The sequence below is a fragment of the Olea europaea genome, chromosome 2 (assembly GCF_002742605.1).
Source record: "Olea europaea var. sylvestris chromosome 2, O_europaea_v1, whole genome shotgun sequence".
Taxonomy (NCBI): domain Eukaryota; kingdom Viridiplantae; phylum Streptophyta; class Magnoliopsida; order Lamiales; family Oleaceae; genus Olea; species Olea europaea.
The window spans coordinates 5,813,100-5,834,517 of record NC_036238.1 but is presented as its reverse complement, the minus strand read 5'-3'; the positions used below and the strand labels follow the sequence as shown (position 1 = coordinate 5,834,517).

At 32.2% G+C, this 21,418-nt stretch overlaps 2 protein-coding genes across 5 annotated transcripts; one reads left to right on the top strand and one right to left on the bottom strand.

The window, feature by feature from the left end:
* Positions 1-8,034: 8,034 nt before the first annotated feature.
* Positions 8,035-13,914, top strand: LOC111409605. 4 transcript variants are annotated; one of them, XM_023039633.1, is made up of 11 exons: positions 8,035-8,192; positions 9,041-9,115; positions 9,400-9,653; positions 9,834-10,383; positions 10,472-11,128; positions 11,358-11,798; positions 11,922-12,116; positions 12,232-12,288; positions 12,443-12,505; positions 12,593-12,662; positions 13,656-13,914. In XM_023039633.1, the coding sequence occupies exons 3-10, from the start codon at positions 9,406-9,408 to the stop codon at positions 12,635-12,637; spliced, it is 2,256 nt and encodes a 751-aa protein (XP_022895401.1). In that variant the 5' UTR covers positions 8,035-8,192; positions 9,041-9,115; positions 9,400-9,405; the 3' UTR covers positions 12,638-12,662; positions 13,656-13,914. The 4 variants fall into 4 exon arrangements, with proteins under 4 accessions (XP_022895401.1, XP_022895408.1, XP_022895420.1 ...); XM_023039640.1 differs by having other exon boundaries at positions 12,593-12,670; XM_023039652.1 differs by having other exon boundaries at positions 8,037-8,192; positions 9,400-9,516.
* A 527-nt stretch (positions 13,915-14,441) lies between these two features.
* Positions 14,442-17,084, bottom strand: LOC111409634 (WD40 repeat-containing protein HOS15-like). Its single transcript, XM_023039663.1, has 3 exons — positions 16,800-17,084; positions 15,061-15,206; positions 14,442-14,943 (listed from the first exon to the last, which is right to left on the bottom strand). Exons 1-3 carry the CDS (start codon positions 16,858-16,860, stop codon positions 14,674-14,676), a joined length of 477 nt encoding a protein of 158 aa, XP_022895431.1. The 5' UTR covers positions 16,861-17,084; the 3' UTR covers positions 14,442-14,673.
* Positions 17,085-21,418: the final 4,334 nt, after the last annotated feature.

Genomic DNA, 21,418 nt, shown 5'->3' with positions numbered 1-21,418 from the left:
GTGTTGATACCTTGTTGATTGCTTGTATTCTATTCTTTTTGGTCATCATAGCTATATTCAGAAGTGAACAATTGGGACCTCTGTTGCATTTTTGGACAAACGTTTGGGACCTATGTTGAGTAATTCTACATAGGTTTGGAACCTATGTTAACGTAGTTACAAAATGTTTGGGACCAATACTATGCCAAGTATAGAAGGTTTGGTACTTGTACTGCACCATCAATAAATGTTTTGGGATTTTTGCTGCATTTATAATTAATTCGAACTAGGCATACCACAGGTGAAGCAAATCATTAAGTTAACCACGTACTTCATTACGTACTTAATATTAGGCTCCCAAATATGGGAAATATAGCCATCAAAACAGCAAATCCAAAACACTAAACAATCATTCACTACAGACAGGCAGACAACATACAAGAAATTTAACAATAACACAAACATAGATCTAGTTACAAATCCAGGTTACAACAACCCTTACCACAAATTCTAATATCCGATTTCTCCTCATCTGGAGACAGTTTCCACATCTACACACGTTCAATTTCATGGTTGTCATCTGAAATGTAAAAGAGGGACAGTAGGGCAAGAATATAAAAAAGGAGGAATGGAAACGCGATTTGTTGTTGGGTAGTAGAAGATTTGCTTTTGACAATTTTACCCATGATGTAATGTTTCATTATATTCAAAATGCAAATTTTCCTGTTGACTGGCAGCAATTTGGACGGAATGTGTGAAATGGACCAACGCTGCAATTACATATAAAGGTTTGGGACTCCGATAGCAAAAATTAAAGGTCTGGGTGTAATCCGCAGTGAAATGAAAGGTTTGGGACCGGAGCTGCAATTTTCCCTTTTTTTATATTATGTTCATCCATCAGATAGGTTCTTGATACAATGTTGAAGTATAATAGTAAACTTTAAAACGTATTTTTATGATTGAAAAATACATTAATTATAATTTAAAATAACAAATAAAAAATTATTGGAAAAAAATGAATTTAATAATTCCATTTTTAAAGGGTTGACGATGGTCTCATTTATGCCCGTGGGGGAACTGAAACAAGAATTATTACGGGAGGACACACGATCTTCAGTCATTGCAGAACTTATTTTGTTTAAATATTTCATTATTATTTTTATTTAAAATATTACTGAATTATATATTAGTTTTTAATCATTATTATGTTCCCAATTGTATTTCCTTCATTGGTGTTTAGTTTCCATATGATAATTCTTTTATTTACCGGCAATTTCGTGCGATTATTAAATTTCTCGAATTATTTATTTTTTAATGTTACTGACTGAAAGTTAATTAAGTAAATTTAAATCATTTTTTGAACTTATATTTTATTGTCGATAAATTTAATGTGTATAAATATGAATAAAACATGTAATGAAACTAGAAATTCATTTTAACAAGATTAATCTATACAAGTAATTTTTTGGAAGAATGTGTGGTTACAAGTAAGAAAGAAATATAAATTTGTGTTCAAAATTTGTTATTAAGACAATATATAATTAAAATTGAATTTAGAGGAAAAAGGGAAAATTGCAACAACAGTCGCTAACCTTTTTACTTTTTACAAACTTTACCATAATGTTCAATTTGTGCCAACAAAAGTCCCTAACATTTCAGAAATATGTATCTTGAGTCCAAATGGATGGAATGACCCCCTTTTTTAATGGATGAAATAGTATTTTTTTTTTTTAAAGAATAAAATTAGCCCCATTTGGCTCCCATTATTTGATATTTTAATGGATGAAATAGTTTTTTTTTTTTTTTTTTAAGAATATGTGATTAAAAAAGAAGAAAACGTTTGAGATTACGTGTAATATTATTTTATTGAAGAGTGTGTGGTTGATAAAGAAGAGAAAGAAAAGTAAATTATAATTTTAATAAGAGTCAAATGGGAGCTCAACAGTTCCATGTACACCAATTGAATCAAACCTGACTAGAATATGCCGCTTCTGGTGCAGTTAGCCTAAATTTTATGGTCTATAAAAAAATTCTAAGCATAAATTTTCTTGTTTTATTATTGGATTAATGTCACTTGTATATAAAAGTTATATAATGATCTACGTACAAATAATGTGTCAAAAAAAAGAGTAAAGAAGTTTTTTCGATTGTGCTACATGTACATAATAAATTTACATAATGGTTTACATACACATGATATGGTGATATATGATGATGTTAGAATCTCTTCTGCAAACCCAAAAAAAAAATAAAAAATCCAATCTCTTTTTGACAAATAATTTGTATGTAAATCATTATGTAACAGTTTATATACAAATATCATTATTCAAGTTTTTTCTTATTTGGCGAAAAAATTCTGACCCAATCATACCTCACAACATCATGTGAATGTAAATCATTATCTAGATATAGTATAATCATTACTCTTATATGTTGAAATATGATTGAGTTAGAATTTTTTCAACCAAAAAAATAATAATAATAAATAAATAAATCTTTTTTTTCCCTTTCTTAACACATCATCTATATATAAATTATTATATAACTCCTTTATGTACAAATAGTATTATTCTCTTACGAGATGGTAAATGGGGAATTATTGCGATTTTGATGGAAAAATGAAAAGAACATTCTCTTTTAATTTGAGATGGGGTTACGTGATTTGAAATGAGAATGCTAGTTTTCCCAAGGGTAATTGGCGCAAAATCCCTTGAGCTTTGCATTTATTGCGAAATGCCACCTATTATTTCAGATAGATGGAAGCTCTTATCGTTTAAGTCCATTAACAGAGCCGTTAAATTCACTTAAACAGAATCAAAATTAAAGAAACACCACCTATCATTTCAGATGGATGGAAAACCTCTTAAATGACCTTTTACGTGCAAAAGACTCTGTTATCGTTTAAGTCTATTAATAGAGCCATTAAATTCACTTAAGGAGAATTGAAATTAAAAAGGAATAATTACATTTAGGGCGGTATTGTACACACAGTACCGCTTACAGCTCTCTCACAATTTAGAGGGCCCACGTGCAATAACAAATTTACAGCCCCCCCCCCCCCCACTTGTGAAGGGGCTGTAGTCCGAGCTTCACAACAATTTCTTTACATTTATAGCTCAAAGTGTTTTATATTTTTTTTATAAATTATACTAAAGTTTTTTTAGCCCCTGTTTGATTTATATTAAATTTCATTTCATTTTCTTCTTTTTTATTTTGAACCACATAATCTTTCATAAAATAATATTACCTGTAAAACGAATTTTTTTTTTTTTTTTTACCACTTATTTTTCATAAAAATATCATTCTACACCTTTTCATTTCCAAATAACGGACCAAACGGGGGCTCATTTGTACCACTCAAAGTCTCACCTCTAAAACATCGTCTTCCTGCCCAATCCCAATGCCAATCTCAATCTCAATCCCATCCCCAACCTCACCCCTACCCTCAAAACTTCATCTTCTTCTCCAGTCCCATCCTCGCGCCAACCCTCCCCACCAGCAAACCAAAACACAGATTTCTTACCTTTTCATTTCTGCGTTGACCCTCTAAAAAAATATTTCCCACCTATACATTTTTTGTTTCTTTTTACACCAGCGAAAATCAATAATTATACAAATAAAGAAAGAAACCTTTTGAATCCAGAGCTCCAAACTATCTTAAATAAGCTTTCTTGTGGGACTCAAAAATGGAAATCTTTTGGTTTTGAATGGCACGGAATCAAGACAAGTGGAGGGCTTTTAGGCCATTGTTTACAATTATACGGAGCTTTTTGTTGGCTTCAATTTTTGTTTCTGCTAAAAGAAGCTTAAAGACAGAATTTTCATCAAATGATTCAACTTTAGATTCACACTTATTTCCATCTTTTACGAATTTCTAATGGCAAGCAAATGAATCAGGCTACCACCATGTTTGGCCGGTAAATCACACTCGTTGATTCAGTTTCTGTTGTTTGAATTTTGAGTTTTCAACTTTCATCCAACTCAGTGTATTTTTATTTTTTTTAAATATTTTTATCTTTGCATGAAGATGTTTTTGTGAAGCAATTAATGATATGGTTGGTGGGAGTTAAATCAAGCAATCAATATTATTCACATTTTTATAGGTCCCAAAATTTTTTAACCATACATTTCAAAATTTTCAATCAAAATTTTCTAAAAATTTAATTTTAATCCCCACCAAACAACCTAATATTATTAATTTGAGTTTCTGTTGTTTGAATTTTAATTTTAATCCCCACGAAATAACCTAAAAAATTCAAACCAAAATGGCAGTCGAAAGCACAAAAAATGGCCGGAATCTTCATTTTTAATGATCCAAGCTGCCCATTTTGGCTTGGATTTTCGGCCGCATCGGTTGGTGTTATGGTCGGAGCTTGGGTAGGTTGCGAAGAGGGAAGTGAGGGCTTCAAAGTGGTATGTTGGTCCAACGGCCAAGGTGGCCGAGGGGTAGAGTTTTGGTGATCCAAAAGTGGTGACTAACATTTTTGGCCATTTTTTGTGCTTAGTCATCCCATTTTAGGTTGAGTTTTCGGCCAAATCGGTTGGTGTTATGGCCGGAGTTTGGGTGGGTTGCGAAGAGGGAAGCGAGGACTTCATGGTGGTATGTTGGTCCGGCGGCCAAGGTGGTTGGAGAGTGGATTTTGGTGATCCATAAGTGGTGGCTCTAAGGTGGTTTAGTGGTTAGAAAGTTCAGTGATCTTTGGGAAACTTTTTGCAAAATTCAGTGACCATTTAAGTGATTTTTAAAGTTCAATAACTTTTGGGAAATCTTTTGTAAAGTTCAATGACCATTTAGATGATTTTTAAAGTTCAGTAATTCATTGGAAACTTTTTACAAAGTTCAGTGACTATTAGCATAATTAACCCAATTTATATCATAATATTTCATTACCTCAAGAGAACAAAATAGAGAAATTATTGTTTTATTTTGATTGAAATTATAGACCCAAATTAAGAACATAAAAAATTATATCTCAAACACGCAATGAAATTTTTGATTTAGAGTCAATGATATTAATCACGACTAACAAAATATATTTTTTAGAGTTGCCACAAGATAATTCAGGAGGAAAGAAGGACGTCGTCTTCGTGTTTGATATTTTATACTTCAAAGTATTCAATTTTTTAATAGTTGTCTTCGGTAAATAAAGTGCAGTGACCACTTGCAAGTATTTTCAAATTCGGTGAGTAAAGTGTGACGATTGTATAAGTTCGACGACTAATAAAACATGGTGAGTCATGGATTGCAGCATGTTAAAATTTCAATGACTACTCAAAAACATTTTAAAGTCCAGTAACTAGTAAAATATGGTGAATGAGTGAATGACAGAGTGCAAATTGTTAAAGTTCGGTGATCGTTCGAAAACATTTTAAAGTTTCAACAAGTGAAATATGATGAATGTATATGTTAAATTAAAAATGAAACTTTTAACTCGGTTGGTGGCTGGTGTTTTGCTATAGAAGTCACATTTAATGTTCAAGCATATGTTGGATTTTAATTTCTACTAACTAGTTTGACTTTTCGTTGTTAGCCGCATTTGACTTTTCAACCATATGGTTTCTTGTCTTGGTAATAACTGCACCAATAAGCCTATCTTTTTAATTAAAAAATATTTTAACAGTAAACTTGACGTGAAATTAAACACTAGAGAAATTAATATTAAATATAATTATTGAATAAATAAGTAAATAAATGTTGAATCAAAGACAAATGGACAAATTATTGAGACATTAAGTGCACGTCACATGTAGCCGTTACAAGTCATTAAATTGCTAGATATTAACGTAAATATATGTTTTAAAATAGGGTTATGCTACGGGTACAATGCGGTGTTCAATGTCGTGTCTAACGTGGACACACGACACCTCGACATTGGCCGAGGAGCCTGTCACATCCGGGCCCACGGGCGCCTCGGCCAATCCCGAGATGCCGTGTGTCTTCGTTGGACACGGCATTGTACCACAAGCATTATTCTTGAAAATAAGTTAGCACAAAGAATTCTACTACACGTACAGAGATTCTTCACAAGATTTTTTTCACAGACAACATGTGTAGAAACAGCATTGACAGACGAAAAAATTGAAAAAAAAAATTGACAGACAGGATTGTGCCACAGCAGGTTCCTTTGTGACAAATTCACTGTACCTAAAGAAAAATTCTAGCACAAAAACCACGTGGTATAGTATAGCAATAATTGTACCTACTGTAATTTTACTCGTCTTTACAAAGTTTTTCACGCTTCATGTAAAATAAGTAGATCTCTAGAATATTCTTAAGCCCTTGTTTGGTCCGGTTCAAAGTATCATTTTTAGTCCTCATTTGATAGCAATTTTTCATTTAAAAAATTAATTTTTTAACCGTTATTTCACTATTTCAAATGTTATTTTTGACTTCTTCACTCACAGACGGGATTTACTTTTCTCTCTAACGATAAAAAAATCAATTCTCATAACCACTACTAAGGCCCCGTTTGGGAGAGATTTTGAGAATTGATTTTTTGACCGTTAGAAGAAAAGTGGGGTCCAACCGTGAGAAAAGAAGTGAAAACTTACGGGTAGAATAGTGAAATAAATGCTAAAAAATCAATTTTTTTGGGTAAAAAATCCCTCCCAAACAGGCTTTAAACAGTAAATTTTGCTAATTTTCGTACATTCTCCAGTTTCTATGAATGTTACAGTCTGATTCAATTATTGCATCCTATGTTTTTCAATTTTACCCTTCAATTGACAGAAAATTGCTCTTGCAAAGTGTATGACGGAGGTATTTTGGGGACACACATTAATGTTTCCGATTACTTTTCACAGGTCCCATATAGTTTGAATGAAAACGAGAATTCTGCAAAAACTGGGCTCAAACACACGGCAAAGAAGCTGTGACTATGATCACACAGAAGTTACGAAGGTATAATACAAAAAGTAATTTTCAAAATTATTAATAAAAAATGAAATTCAAATCAATAAAATATATTTGGAAAAAGGGTTTCTTGATCCGATGAGAGAATGAAAATATGAGAGAGTTAGATCCAAAATTAAAATCTTTGACAATGTTGGTGTTTTTTTGGTCCCCATGGATATGTGGTCCATCCATATGGAATGTCCCTGTTTGATTTCCATTTTTGTGAGAATGAAAACGAAAAATATAGTCGTTACGGGTTCCACACAAGAGATAGAAATTCAAATTTGATGTTTTAATGTAATGAATAACGATTATATTTTTCATTTTAATGGAGAAAGAATGAAAAACAAACGGAGGCATAGAAATTATTATGAAAGAGATCTTAGGTCTGTGATCTTATCCATTATGTTCCCACCTAAATTTTCCACTCCAATGAGGTGCCTTTGTGATCCAAATTTAATTTAAAATGCGGAAATAGTTGCTTTAGATTCTTCCTTGAACATGTCAAAATCACTTCTTGACAACCATTATTTCAAAATATTTTAATTTTCATACTCATTTTAACTATATATTCACGCAATAAAATATTTTATATGTAATTTCAAAATTCTTCTTACTCTTAATCACATATTTTTCAAAAATTAATATTTAAATTATTAATTTTTTAAGAAATAATGGCGATCATATAGGGGCTAAGTAATACGTATGTGCAAGAATTTATGCCAAAAAATAATTGGTTCTTACCTTTTTTTTTTATTTAAGAAATAATGGCGATCATATAGGGGCTAAGTAATACGTATGTGCAAGAATTTAATGCAAAAAAATAATTGGTTCTTACTTTTTTTTTTAATTCTTGCTTTTACAAACCTTAGAGGATGTTTAACACCCAATTTTTTTTTTTATGGAAAAATAAAGTTTAGAATAGTGAATTGATGAAGAATGTATGGATAAAAAATAAAAAAAAAGTTTTTGATTTGAATATAATATTATTTTATTAAAAAATATGTGTTTAAAAAAAGAGAGAGTAAAATGTATTTCGATAAAAAGGAGGTGGGGTCTAACTTTATACTCACAGCTTGATAGCTTAGTGCAAGAATTTTTGCACAATTATTTGTCTGCAATACGTACATAGTGCCGTGCTTATCTGCAGCCGTTCATTATGAAAGTTTCATAGATACGATTTTCACTTATAAATTCTTTTTCTCTCTCCTTTACCTCACCACTGGATGTTATTGAAATTCTGAAGCATTTCTTCATTTTCACTGTAAATGCTAGTATAGACAACCATGTGTCTTGAAATCTCAAATTCTGAATACAGGTTTCTCTCTTCGTCCTCTCTCTCTATGTATGTGTGTGTGTATGTTTCGACTTTTGTGTGGAATTTTGCTTTTTCTCTGAAAGAAAATGTGCCAACCGACAGTCTACCTTTTGCTTGCCTTTTTAATTTTTTGGTGATATGTTTTGAAAATGGAGAAAAATTAATAACTGGGTTTTCAAGAAAAGAAGTTCCCATGGAAAAAAATTTCACAAAAAAAAAGTTTCTTCTGCAAGCTTTCACAGTTTTTTAAAGTTACTGTGCATGCCTTGTTTAAATCAACTAAAAGATCTTAAGTATTTGGATTATTTGTTAATTGAGTTCTTTGAACTGTTTGAAATTTAGTTTTAAGGATTCACTTTGTATATCTGACTAGCTAGTCAATTTTCAATTTTGATTTTCGTTTTTCCACAATTGATCTGGTAGCAGAGGGAAAATTACTCCTTTCACACATTTGAAGGAATGATTTTTGACAGATTTTTACAATTTTTGAAGAATCAGATACTCTTTTTAAATTTTTATACTAATAATTATTTGATCAAATGAAGGGTGGTGGGTATTGCATAACCACTGAGCTGAACCTGTGTTCATATACTAATAATCAATAGTTGTAATAAGATCCCACCACAAGAACAATTACTTATTAATTGGTTCCAATAATTTGTAGTAGTTAAGGTAATGTTCTTGTTAATAATTGGCTTATAATTATCTTTTTATCAATAATAATGTTTTCACAAGCACAAGAATGCCCGTTCCTGTTTCGATGTACTCGCCTTTTTTATTAGATTGGTGAGGTCTTCTGCTAGAGAAGTTTAATGTAGAACTCTTTATTAACCAACTTTATATTTCAGTATCGTCTCACGATATCTGGAGTCGTGAAGAGGCACGAGGTGCTATCCTACTCTGCAGTCTTATCTTTGCGTCAGGTCGTCTCATTTTTGCTTTTAGTAATCACTGAAGACACTTTAATTTCGCATTATAATTCATTTTATGGACAATATACCATTTACATCATATGTGGATACGTATCTGCCACATTTCGCTCTTAAAAGTACATGAATATGATTGGTATACTTGTATGTATCAACATCTGTTAATGGCTTTAAGATTCTATGAAGATAACATAAATTCAATTAAGGAGGTGTGATTTTTATTCTAAATTCTGATGGCTGAGTTTTCTCTTTCCCCTTTTCTTTTTATTTCATTACAGGCCATAATGCAGGAAGCCTTAGCCGAGAAGTCTCATTTAGTCGTTTTACTTAACCTACATGATGCTGCTGATATCTGTTCCCTTGTTGATGCTATTGCTGGATTAAACTCCTTTGAGGTTGATGCAACCCTTGTTCTTTATAAATCTCCCCATGCATCGAACCAAGAACTCATTTCCTCTTCGACGCTTGCATTCAATTCAAAACTCCTAGTTGTTGACCTTTGCGATTTGTCATCTAGGAAGGATATAGTTTGGTATGCACTATTACTTTCCCTTTCCAAGCTGTTATTCACCGCCCTCCTCTTCTTGTTTTAAGATGGTCATCTCAATTTAACAATAAATGTGCAAAGTCGACTTTTATGAACAGAAATTTTCTCATCTATTTGATAAATGTAGCCCCTGAGCAATACATGTTTTTATTTTTCATTTTACAGGAATCTCATCCGGGGTGATTTAAATTGCCAATTACTAAACGTTAGGAGTTTATGGATCAAAAAACTGGATATGGTAGGAAAATTCACGCAGTTGCGCACTCTTATTTTGAACTCCTGTTCTTCTCTCGTTAACCTTGAGGAAGAATGTTTTGCTTCCATGCCAAAACTCAGGTGCCTCTCACTGTGTGGTACAAGAGTTATTAATCTCGGGACAAATACAACTAGTGCTGTTTTCTCCAGACTTTCCCCATTGGTAGAACTCCAGTTTCATAATTGTACGCCCAAGAAAGACACATGGTCGTGTCCTGCACTAATCAATGAGAGAAGATGTATTACCTCCGGTAAAATCAGTGAGCCAACTAGTGGCCGTCATTTCACCAAACAAACTACTGGTGCGGATGAATCTCCCCAACTTCTGCCTTCTGGTGGTTCATTTACTATTAAAGAGGCTCGAAGCATGTTTCAGGGGGCTTCAGTTAGCAAATTAGACAAGGCACTCTTTTCAGTTCCTTGTCATGATTCGAATAGACAGGAAAATCTGAAAATCGAGGTCGGAAACAAGCTATATAATTCATCGTATTGCTATATATCAAAAACCTTACTATATGTTATTGACAGGTTACTTTTTCATGTGTCAGGTCTCTCCAGGGCATTTGGATGTTCAAGAGAAAGATGAGTCTCCAACAAGTGTACTCCAATGGGATTCAACAGATTACAAATTACAGACGTCTAAGCATCCATTGATGGTCGACTTTGAGAAACAAAACAGTGAGAGTATGATTGAACCAATACCTTGTTTAGAAAATATGGATAATTTTCCCATAAAAGAAGCAGACAGAAAAGTGGAGAAGACTTTCTTCTCAAAACACTATGAGTACTTACCATATAAGCGCCAGCACAAGGAGAGCATTATCAGCATCTTGCATATGCGTGAAGCGGGAACAAGTGGGATGTATCCTCACAATCATTTAAGAACAAAATTGACATCGTCTTGTAGAAAGAGTCAGTGTTTCTATACGAAGTCGCTGTGCACTAGTAAATTTGATTCATCCATGCAGCCACTTCTACATCCCATCACTAACGTCAGCCAGAAAAACAGAGAAGAAGGAAAGAGGTTGCGTCCAAGGCAATTTGAGTATCATCCGTCCATCTCTAGTCTTATGGCGGTTGGAACTCTTGATGGAGAAGTGGTTCTCCTCAATCCTGAGACTCGAAATATTATCGATCATATTTCGTCCAAGTGGAACTCTAATAGTATTTTGGGGCTCTGTTGGCTCAAAAATGACCCTTCCAAGGTATGTCATTAGCTCAGGAACTAGATAAACTGTATTGGAAGTTTTATTCGATCACTAAATATAGGATGCATCCTTGGTTTGTGTTTTATGGATGATATCATTGCATCTAAGGGGGGTCCGTTTATATGATTTTTATGTTTTCTATTCCAAAGCCTATGAACTTCTTTTTGTCCGTTCATATTTTTATCAGGTGATTGCTGATAATTTATACTGTTTTTCGTAATACTAGCTCCTTGTGGGCTCTGACAATGGTTCCTTGAGATTGTACGACATCAATCATCTACCACAAGAAGTCGAAGATGGCTATTGCAATCCCAGTACAGTTATATTTGAAGATTTTGAGCATTTGACTTCGGTTCATGTTAATTCAGCGGATGATCAATTTCTAACAAGTGGATATTCGAAGAAAGTTGCCATATATGATATTTGCAGTGGAAAACGTTTACAACTGTTCACGGATATGCATCGTGAACCAATAAATGTTGCTAAATTTGCAAATCATTCCCCTAATCTGATGGTTACTTCATCATTTGACCGAGATGTGAAGATGTGGGATTTAAGACAGAAACCCATAAAACCTTGCTATACAGCATCGAGCTCAAGAGGAAACGTAATGGTCTGCTTCTCTCATGATGATCTTTATCTACTTGTTTCTTCTGTAGATAATGAGGTATATTTCTACAACTACATTTTTTATACCTATTGTGAACTGTCAAAGTTAAAAACAAAAAATTACTCGCATTTTTAATGACTTAAAGATCAAGGCTAGTTATCGAGATGACGTGCTTTCCAGGTCAGACAACTTTTTGCTGTGGATGGGACGCTTCACACAAAATTTGATATAGTTTCGACAGGCAGCTATAATAACTACACTCGTTCTTATTACATGAATGGGAGAGACTACATCATTAGTGGAAGTTGTGAAGAACCAGTTGTCCGTGTTTGTTGTGCCCAAACTGGAAGGCTACTTAGAAATATTTATTTGGAGGTAGATTTATTATTCTTTCAACAATTTCCGAATTTGAAATCTTCCCAAGTATATTTTAGCAAAATTCATTATATAAAGTTGTTATGAAGAAGTTGGTTCATTTGTTCCTTTCCAGGATGATGGCTTGGCGAGCTCAATTTTTGTGCAATCCTTGAGGAGTGATCCCTTTAGAGTACGTTCTTTTCAATACTAATGTTCAAATTTTAAACCCAAAAATACGAGAGACGAGAAGTTGATGAAATTAACAGTATACTTTCATATGAAAATCGTTGTTACCTTTTATAATCTGACATACGAGATATTGATATAATCTTTATCAAAAACAGCATTTTCACTTGGCCGTCCTAGCTGCATATGTTCGACCGAGCCGGCACTGGGAGATTATTAATGTAACTTTTTGAACTTAATTAATCTTTTTGTTATTTAATGTTCGAAATGAATTCTACGACAGGTATTTAAACGAAGTCTTCATGCAGGTCAACTTACTGTCATCAAGTCGCCTTGCTGAAGAATACCCCTGAGGAGGATCTATATTTCCCATAATCTGTACGCATGCAAGTCTCTACGCAATTCAATTAATATTGATTTAATTGGTTTTTTGTTATATTTACATCAGCTTACATTAGTTTGGATATTCCAATGTCGATATTGCCAAAAATCTACTTTTAGTAATCGGAGTTTTCACAATCAATCCAAAAAATTTCTATAATGAAAAATATTTAATGGGTCTACCTTCTTTAAGAAAGCTGAAGCTCTTTATTGCTTGCTTATGTGTTCTTAAAAGTAACTTCATTTTAGACCTTGTAAGTTGCAGTTTGTGCTTTAGTCTCTGTTTTTGGTTGGTTTCTCATTCTCTTCTAGCTTGGACATATCAGCATACAAACATCTCAAATGTATCTCTTTCTTAATCTTATTAGCGACTGTCGAATTCAACATATCATAAAGTCTATCCCTCCATCTATTCCACACAAGTAGTTCCGGGGTGGGAATGATCCTCTTTCAATGATAAGTAATTGAGCTATTGAATTCAACGTGCATATTGGCTGTAAGATTTTATTTTATTATTATTATTATTTTTTTTTTGAAAAAAAAGGGGATTAAAGTATTTCACCGTTCCTCCGAGAAAGGAGGCTCGAACCCTAGTCATCTACCCGGTAAGGCGATGCTTTTACCACTTGAGCTAGGCCTTAGCCTTTGGCCTTTCAGCTTTTATCATTTTCATGGATTCCATTGCCTATAAGACTTTAAAACTGTTCATTGAATTATCTAATCTTGTCTAAAATTGTGTACGAAACACACACTTCTATTTATGCTGCTGCTGATTCTCTCTGTTTTCAATTTTCTGCATTACATGCATAGCTATACCGCGTATTGGGTTCCTTCTTTTCTATCGTGTTACGAATTAAGTCCTAATCCCTATGTGCCAATAAAGCAATAAAACTGTTGAAAACAAGCAAAAAGATAAAGATTCATAGTCCTGAATGCTTGTGAATTAAGTGATTATGTGTAACTATTAACTGTTCTATCGATCAATGCCAGGTTCTGAAAGGCATGACGGAAGTCTTTGATCCGCACGCCGTTCGCACATGCTTCCTTAAGTGCCACGGTATTCCTAAAAGGGATCTATGGAATGGGAACAAGTGGGAGTGTCGAGATGCATGTAAAATTTTACTAAATTTTGATGTTGAAAAGAATAATCGTAAAAGTTGTTTCTCATTTCCAACGTGAATAGCATTTCTCATCCGTTTCTTTTGCTATCTGCCCAATTTGCTGAGGAAAGAATAATCTTTAAAGACAATGGCTTTGATTTTATTCATAAGCTCTGCCTACATTCCTAGAATGAACCAAGGAATGTCTGAAAACTGTTCATGATCTACTAGAAGAACAAAATCAGAGCTCCCAAATCACTATTGAAAATAGCATTCAGTCTATCCCCATATCATTTGAAGATAAAAACAATGGAAGAAGGGCACTTAATGGATTCTATGTACAAGAACAAACCTGCAAGAGAAGAAATGTGCACAGCTTTGACAGATGCACTACAGGATATGATAATCCAAATGGATTAAAGATTATATAAATACTCGAACCTCAGCTTTGTCCTTCAAAAATTAACTTCAAATCTAGGGAATCGACTGATAAACTGTAACAATGAACATATAACAAAAAGGAAACCAAAACCCATAAATAAGAAAGCCAAAATGCCAAAATGAAATGTAGAAGCATTAAATTTGTACAATAAATTCACCTAACTGAAAAAGATTAGAAAGCAAGCATCAAATCTCAACCCAAAGACTCAAGGGAATGAAGGGAAAAAAAAGAAAAGAAAAAAAGAATATGGTGTGCAATTGAGTATTAAACTAATAGTATGTTTAATATGCAATACTAGACTACACAATATGATAGACATTATTTTAACAATACTATCTAGCATTATCCAGCCCACCTTACCAAACACAACAATAAGTGTTTTTACACCAAGAGATCCTATTCTTGTTTTGACGGCTTCTTGTGTTCTTGATCAATAAGCTATCCTCAGTTATTCTGATCGCTCATGTCATTTTTTTAATCGCTTACTATCATTTTCGACTCTATCTTTGTCATTTCCACATTCTATTTCCATGTCTTGTTTCTCCATATTTTTTCCATCCTTGTCCTTATCTTCCTTGTGCATGTTTTCTCCTTCATGTCCTCTATCCAATTCCTTTCCCCCAGCCTCCTGTTGGTTTTTCTTCCTGTCCTTTACAATTTTATGCAGTTCATTAACATCTTTTCTGATGAGATCCAAAGGTTTTAATAATGAGAAGTCTTCGTCCTCATCATCAGCCTGATCATAATGAAATAAACATTAATCAACTTACATGCCTTCTCTTCATTAAAAAGAAAATCAGATCAAAAGATCAAGACAAACGAAAATTTTCAGCAGGAATAGGCATATGCTAACATTGTTCAAATTTGCTTCCATATCCATATATTGAACTCCTTTCTGCACGAATTTGATTAAAGCTTCTGGTGGAACCAAATTTCCATCAATAGGGTTCTTGCTGATACCAGCCTCGTACCCAAAAGCAAAAGCTGTGTGGGCGAAACCTGAGAGTTTAATGCCCAACAACATGTTACATTGACATACATATAAATTGATTGATATAGATGTACAGAAGGAGACTTTCGCTTTCTTCAGAAGGCCTTAAAATTTACAAAGAAACTTTGTTCTACAATTAGCCATGTGTTTCCATAAAACAAATAGCAATAAAGAAACAAGGAACCAGTACACAAGCACAAAAAATGAACAGGCTCCTTATAAATTCCTGTTGGCTATGCCGTTTCCATGTTGACACAAGACAAACTTGACACCTTATAAAAGTCTCAAGCATTAAGCTATGACAACAATTTACGAACAAGGCAACAAAATGTAGCCCTATGTGGTTTCCAACTTTATTTATTTCCAGCAGAACTTCAAAGAGGATAATTTGTTTAATTTGAGAAAAGCAGATCCAAGTCATAACTAATACAACTGGAGGTGCAAAACTCAGAAAAATTTACAACGACCATTAAAAATTCCTGAACTTAACTAAAAGACAGGGCAGATAGGAAATTCTCTCTATTTTTTGGTATGTAAACAAACATAATGAAGGCAAAGTGGGAGTAAGTGATATTTTGAGGCCTGTGTCCATAAGAAGGCAAAATGCCTTGCCTCATGGAGGCAAAATGTCATGATATTGATACCCAATTTAGAATTTTTAAAGGCTGCCTCTCTATAACATAAAACTGCCAGCCAACTCAACTAAGAGCTTTTTCAAGAGAAATATATAGAAAAATGAACATAATTTGAAAGGAGAAGCCTCTAAAATGTAGAGTAGACAAAGGACCGATGCTAATAATATTCATATATGGGTGGCTGTAAAATGAACTCAGGTTTGGATCACTTTGACTCATCCAAGCACATTATTTGACAAAGTAATCGATCTCAGGCTTCAAAACTAAATCATCTAATAATTGGTTGATGGCAAATGAGCTTGAAGTAGGGTGGTTATGGCTCGAGAAAAGTTAGCACTAGATCTGTGTGTTGAGCAAATGTATACCTTAATGCATATTTATGAGAATTATCAACCGAAACAGTCCTTTGACGAAATTCAATTTGATGTAGTAGAATATTTGTTTCACAAATTGTATTCATATTTGAATATTCCAGATTACATGCCGTTCTTATGAGCTTACATGGTCGGGCCAAGTTACAAAAGACTTCTATATACAATATTACAATCCTATCTCTCCAAAAAGTAAACACGCAGAAAAATCTGTAACCGTAGAAAGGCATACCTTTTTCATTTTGCAATCACGTTAAATAGATTAACATTGAAATGAAAATGAGTAAACAAAACTCAATTCACAATCCCATTGTTTTGCTGTTTTCTCTGGCTACGAAACCCTAGGCTATTAGTAAGCAAAATACACTCCTTTTCATCACCGGTACCCACAAATTCCAGATAAAACACTGAATAAACCAAGGATTACGGGCGCAGATCGACTGGCGTTCTCCGCTCTCCCTATTGATGCCCTAAACCGAAAAAACAAATACTCCGAATACATAAAATTCATTCAAAAAAAAAAAATGCTAATCGAAGACCTGCAAACCGTTGGTATCAAATCCTGATATAGAGAGGAAAAACAGGGGAAGAATACCTGATTCATGGAGATAACGAAAAATGAGGTAATTCAACTCCACAGAACTCATCGATGCCATACTTTCCTTGGGCAAAAAATATAAAATTAATCTATCATGCGAATAAACAATTTCTTAAACCCAATTGTTGAGCGTCCCTCCTCTATTTCTCTGCAATCATAGGTTGGAATTTTGTGATCCTGTAAATACAATTAGAGTTGGATAGGTACAACCCTTTGATGCAACGTTGATACCGGAGAAATTGTTCAGCTGTTTATCTCTTTAACTACGTGGTTGAAAAGGACTCTTTGACGTGGGAAATTCTTCGGGCCAATAAAATAGAAACATTTTTGTATGGACTAACCGCCGTCATTTTTTTTTGCACCAATAGATATTTTTAAAAACTAATTTTTAACCAATTTATTTTTCACTTCAAATTCTTTAAATAAAATAATTTCACAGGTGATTTCATAATATATATTTTTTAAATTTTTAACTATGCATTCTTTAAAAAATTAATTTTAACAAAATCTAATCTATAAAATTTCTACTAAATAGGGAATAATAATTTCAGTGACTAATAAAATAAAAAGAGATTTTCTAATAACCAATTGAAAAATTGGTGCAAATAGTTCCCTATAGATGTTCATCTTGTATTTTTTATTCACACCTTTCAAACTTGACCCGTGTGGTCCTAAATCTTTGCATTTTTGACAGAATTTTGTCATTTTTCTAAAGAATTTCGTCAAAAAAAAGTCAATTAGTTTGACAAAGTGTACATTGTATACATACTCCATAAAACTTTTCAAAAATCAGGTGGTAAATCAATTTATTATAAGGCTTTGTTTGATTCCTATTTTTTCTTAAATATATTTTTCTCTCTATTCCTTTTAACCATACATTTTTTATTAAAATAATATTACACGTAAATAAAAAAATTCTTATTTTTCATCCACATATTTTTCATCAATCTACTATTTTAAACTACATTTTTTTCATAAAAATGGGGTTCAAACATCCTCTAAAGTTGTAATTATAATATAATATAATATAATTAATTACACCAAATTTCAAATCCAAACCATTCTCTTTCTCTCTACCCTTTGTCTTCTCTCTACCTCTTCTCCTCATCGGAAGAGGCCATTGGTTTCGACGACCTCTCTGGCGATCACTCTGACTACCTCTTCTACAACTACTCCTGCTGTCACTCCAATTACTGCTCCAACTCCGGTGATAGAAACATCTTCAAAAATTGAAAACAAATTTTCTCTCTATACTCCATTATAGAAAAATCTACAAAAATTTACTTGTAACCAAATTTATTGTTTGTAAATATATATTTGTTTTATGTGAGTATTTGTGATCAAATTTGTTTTTGCTGTGACTATATGTGATCGTTTAATTTGTAATTGTATATAACCAATTCATTAACCTATGTTATTTGTGATTAACTGTGATCAAATTTGTATTCAACGTAGCTGTTTGTGACCAAATCAGTCTATAACTGTAACTGTATGTAACTACTATTAATTTGGTCACACATAGTCAAAATTAGAACAAATCTATTGATTGGTAGTCACCATAAAGACAAACGTGATCACAACTAACACATGCATGGTCATAGAAGGTCACCACGAACAAATTCGCACACCCCGCATTCCACCACAAGTTACCACCACCTTCAATGCACCACTAGTACCGCCTTCAACTCAATCTGCAACCATAAATACTACCTTGACTTCAAATCCACAACAACAATCACTATACCATCATTTACACCTCCACCTTAAATCAATCACACCCTCCAACCACCATCTCAAGAAATCACCCCAAAGCATAAGCAACGCAAAGGAGTTGGATCTGCTTGTACGACCCTAATCTGACATTATCTATTGTTAACATCTCGATGTCCATGAGAACGATGTGTTGAAGCTATCGGTATGTGCGTGTGTGTGGAGAGAGGGGGGGGGGGGACTTCAGTGGCCAACAAGTGAATTGATTAGGGGATATTTCAATTTAAGCAATAAGATAGGATGCATGGGATGGAATGTATGGTTGAACATGATTTAAATATATATTAATTAATCTATTAATCTTCATCATCTCCTGATTTTTGAAATTAAAACTAATCCCCCTTATTTTTAAATAGTATACTTTATATGTAAGGTTTTAGGTAATTTTTCCAAAAGAATAAGAGATCTACCCCAACAAAATTAAGTTTAGCTTAACTAACTTCATTTCCAACCCAAGTCCAATGTTTAATTATTCAAATTTAATTTAAGACTCTACAACAATTACACATATATTTTATTCACATTCATGATATACAAATAACATATTATCAGATTAGATACTTTATTTCATACATATTTAACTAAGTTTAAAGAGTTCAATTATAATCGAATTAGTTTATTAAATAACAAATAACTTTTATTGATTAAAGTAAAGATAAATGACTTATTTTAACAATATGAGATGCCAGATGTTTGATTAACCTTAAAAGTAATTAAATTTTTTCAAATGTATTTTTTATATATTACTTATTTATACTTATGAGTTAAAAATTTATTTATTTTGACCACGAAATGAATGTTATTATCGAAATATAAGTAATATACTCTATATTTAATTTTATTAGTTAAAAATATATTTGTTAGAACTTTGTCATGAGTGTCCAAAAATATATTTCGACGCACTTTGTCAAAAATGTCATGAATTTAACATTTTAACTAAATCTTGTGCGACATAGAGCGTATATTTCAGCTCACCCTAATATATCTTTCCGACTCCACCTTTGAGCAATTCCATTTTTTTTTTTGTCTCCAATTTTTAAAACATCAAAAATAAGTTTCATATATAAATATATTTCAAAAAGATAAAATTGCCCTTTATCTTTAAATAAAAAATAAGAGTGGTTATATTTCCATCATATTTTTGTTTAATACACCACATTCAGGGCCAGACCCACGGGGAGTCCCCTTAGGGTCACTTGACCCTCCAGTTTTTTCAAGTGTTTTTATTTTTTATTTTTTTTTGTTGTCCTAGTTTTCGGGCCACTATGAAATAGCAAACAAAATTAAAATATTACATTCTTAATATCATTTTTAAGTACTCACAACCTATTATTTTCAAGTCATTAATGTTGTGTGAAATGACCAATCATAACAAATGTTATGACACATCAAAATAGGCAGTTCTAAACTAATATTTCGAGAATTTCGATAACAAGCAAACTTTAAGAATTTTTCAACGATTATACTCTAGCCATATCTATAAATCTTCTATATTCTTTCGAAACTCATTTTGAGAACTATATCATAAACATATCGAATGATCTGAATGAATATCGAAAATAGTTAAACATACGTTAAACGTGTATGTTAAAAAGAAAGGTATAACTCTTATTTTTTCAAAAAAAAATTATTATTTTATTAATGTTTATTATTTTTGCGCGAAATTTTTTTCAATATAATTTACATCATTTTATTAGTAAATTTTATGTGGTATGACGTTAATTTTTTTTTTGGATGTAAAAATTCTTAATAAAATTTTTATTACTTCATATGGATTATAAATTGTTATACTATTTTTATATCTAAAAAAAATTATATATAAAAAAATTCAATCATTTTTAGGATTTTTATTATTGTTGTTATCTTTTCCTCTCGATCAATTAATTTTTTTTTAATGATGTCAAAAATTTTATTAACAAATTTATTAGATTATTTTTTAAAAAAATTAATTAATTGAGAGGAAAAAGTAACAATAATATTTTTCCATCATATTTTTAATATATATATATATATATATATATATTAAAAATATGATGGAAAAATAAATTAATTTAAGTCATTTAAATTGACTTTTAGATTTAAAATTGTTATCAAATACAAAATGTATTGACTAATGAAAAGTTTGAGGGTAAGAACAATATGAAAAATTGTTAGGAACATAAGTGTTATAATGAGTAAAGATTAGGAACCTTGAGTGCAATTAAAATATGTTGCAAGAAATAAAAATTGTTGTGTTAATATAATTACCCAAAAAATAATAAAAGACACAAAATTAAGGGGGTAAAAAACCCAAATTATCCACTTGTTCAACTAACCACCGGAAACAACCACTCCCAATTGACGTTGCTACAGATCTCATTCCAAGTCATTCTCCTTTTTACATCTAGAAGCCACTGTCACCGCCACTATCTGATTTTTGCTAGTCAGGAGGAAATTTCCCTCCCCAAATTAGCAGTGTTTATGCTAAAATGACTTTGACTTTAAGTTGTCTGGTTAATTCATCCACGCTCTGTAGTTCATTCTCCTTGCATTTAGGCCATCTCCAATGTACGCACCATTTCACCAAAATGCACCAAATTTTGGTGTAAATTGTGCAAAATGAATATGGTGCAACACTGTTCACTTTGCACCAAAATGGTGCAAAGTGTATAATATCATTTTTATCCTTGCTTTTCTTTTTCCAAAGATATAGATTAAAGGTATTTGTGCTATAATTATTAAATTATTATTTGCAGTTAAAATAAATTTTAAATATAAAAAATGATAATTAATGAATTAATTAAAAGAAGAAAAAAATTAAAATATAACAAACACGATTATTTCTTTAAGTTAAAATGAAATATATT

Coding starts and splice junctions, on each gene's coding strand:
- LOC111409605 (XM_023039633.1), top strand. CDS start 9,406: ATGCAGGAAGCCTTAGCCGAGAAGTCTCATTTAGTCGTTTTACTTAAC. Junction 12,117..12,231: donor TTAGAAATATTTATTTGGAG/GTAGATTTATTA, acceptor GTTCCTTTCCAG/GATGATGGCTTGGCGAGCTC. Junction 12,289..12,442: donor TGAGGAGTGATCCCTTTAGA/GTACGTTCTTTT, acceptor TATCAAAAACAG/CATTTTCACTTGGCCGTCCT.
- LOC111409634 (XM_023039663.1), bottom strand. CDS start 16,860: ATGGCATCGATGAGTTCTGTGGAGTTGAATTACCTCATTTTTCGTTAT. Junction 15,207..16,799: donor TCGTTATCTCCATGAATCAG/GTATTCTTCCCC, acceptor TTAAACTCTCAG/GTTTCGCCCACACAGCTTTT. Junction 14,944..15,060: donor TGGAAGCAAATTTGAACAAT/GTTAGCATATGC, acceptor CATTATGATCAG/GCTGATGATGAGGACGAAGA.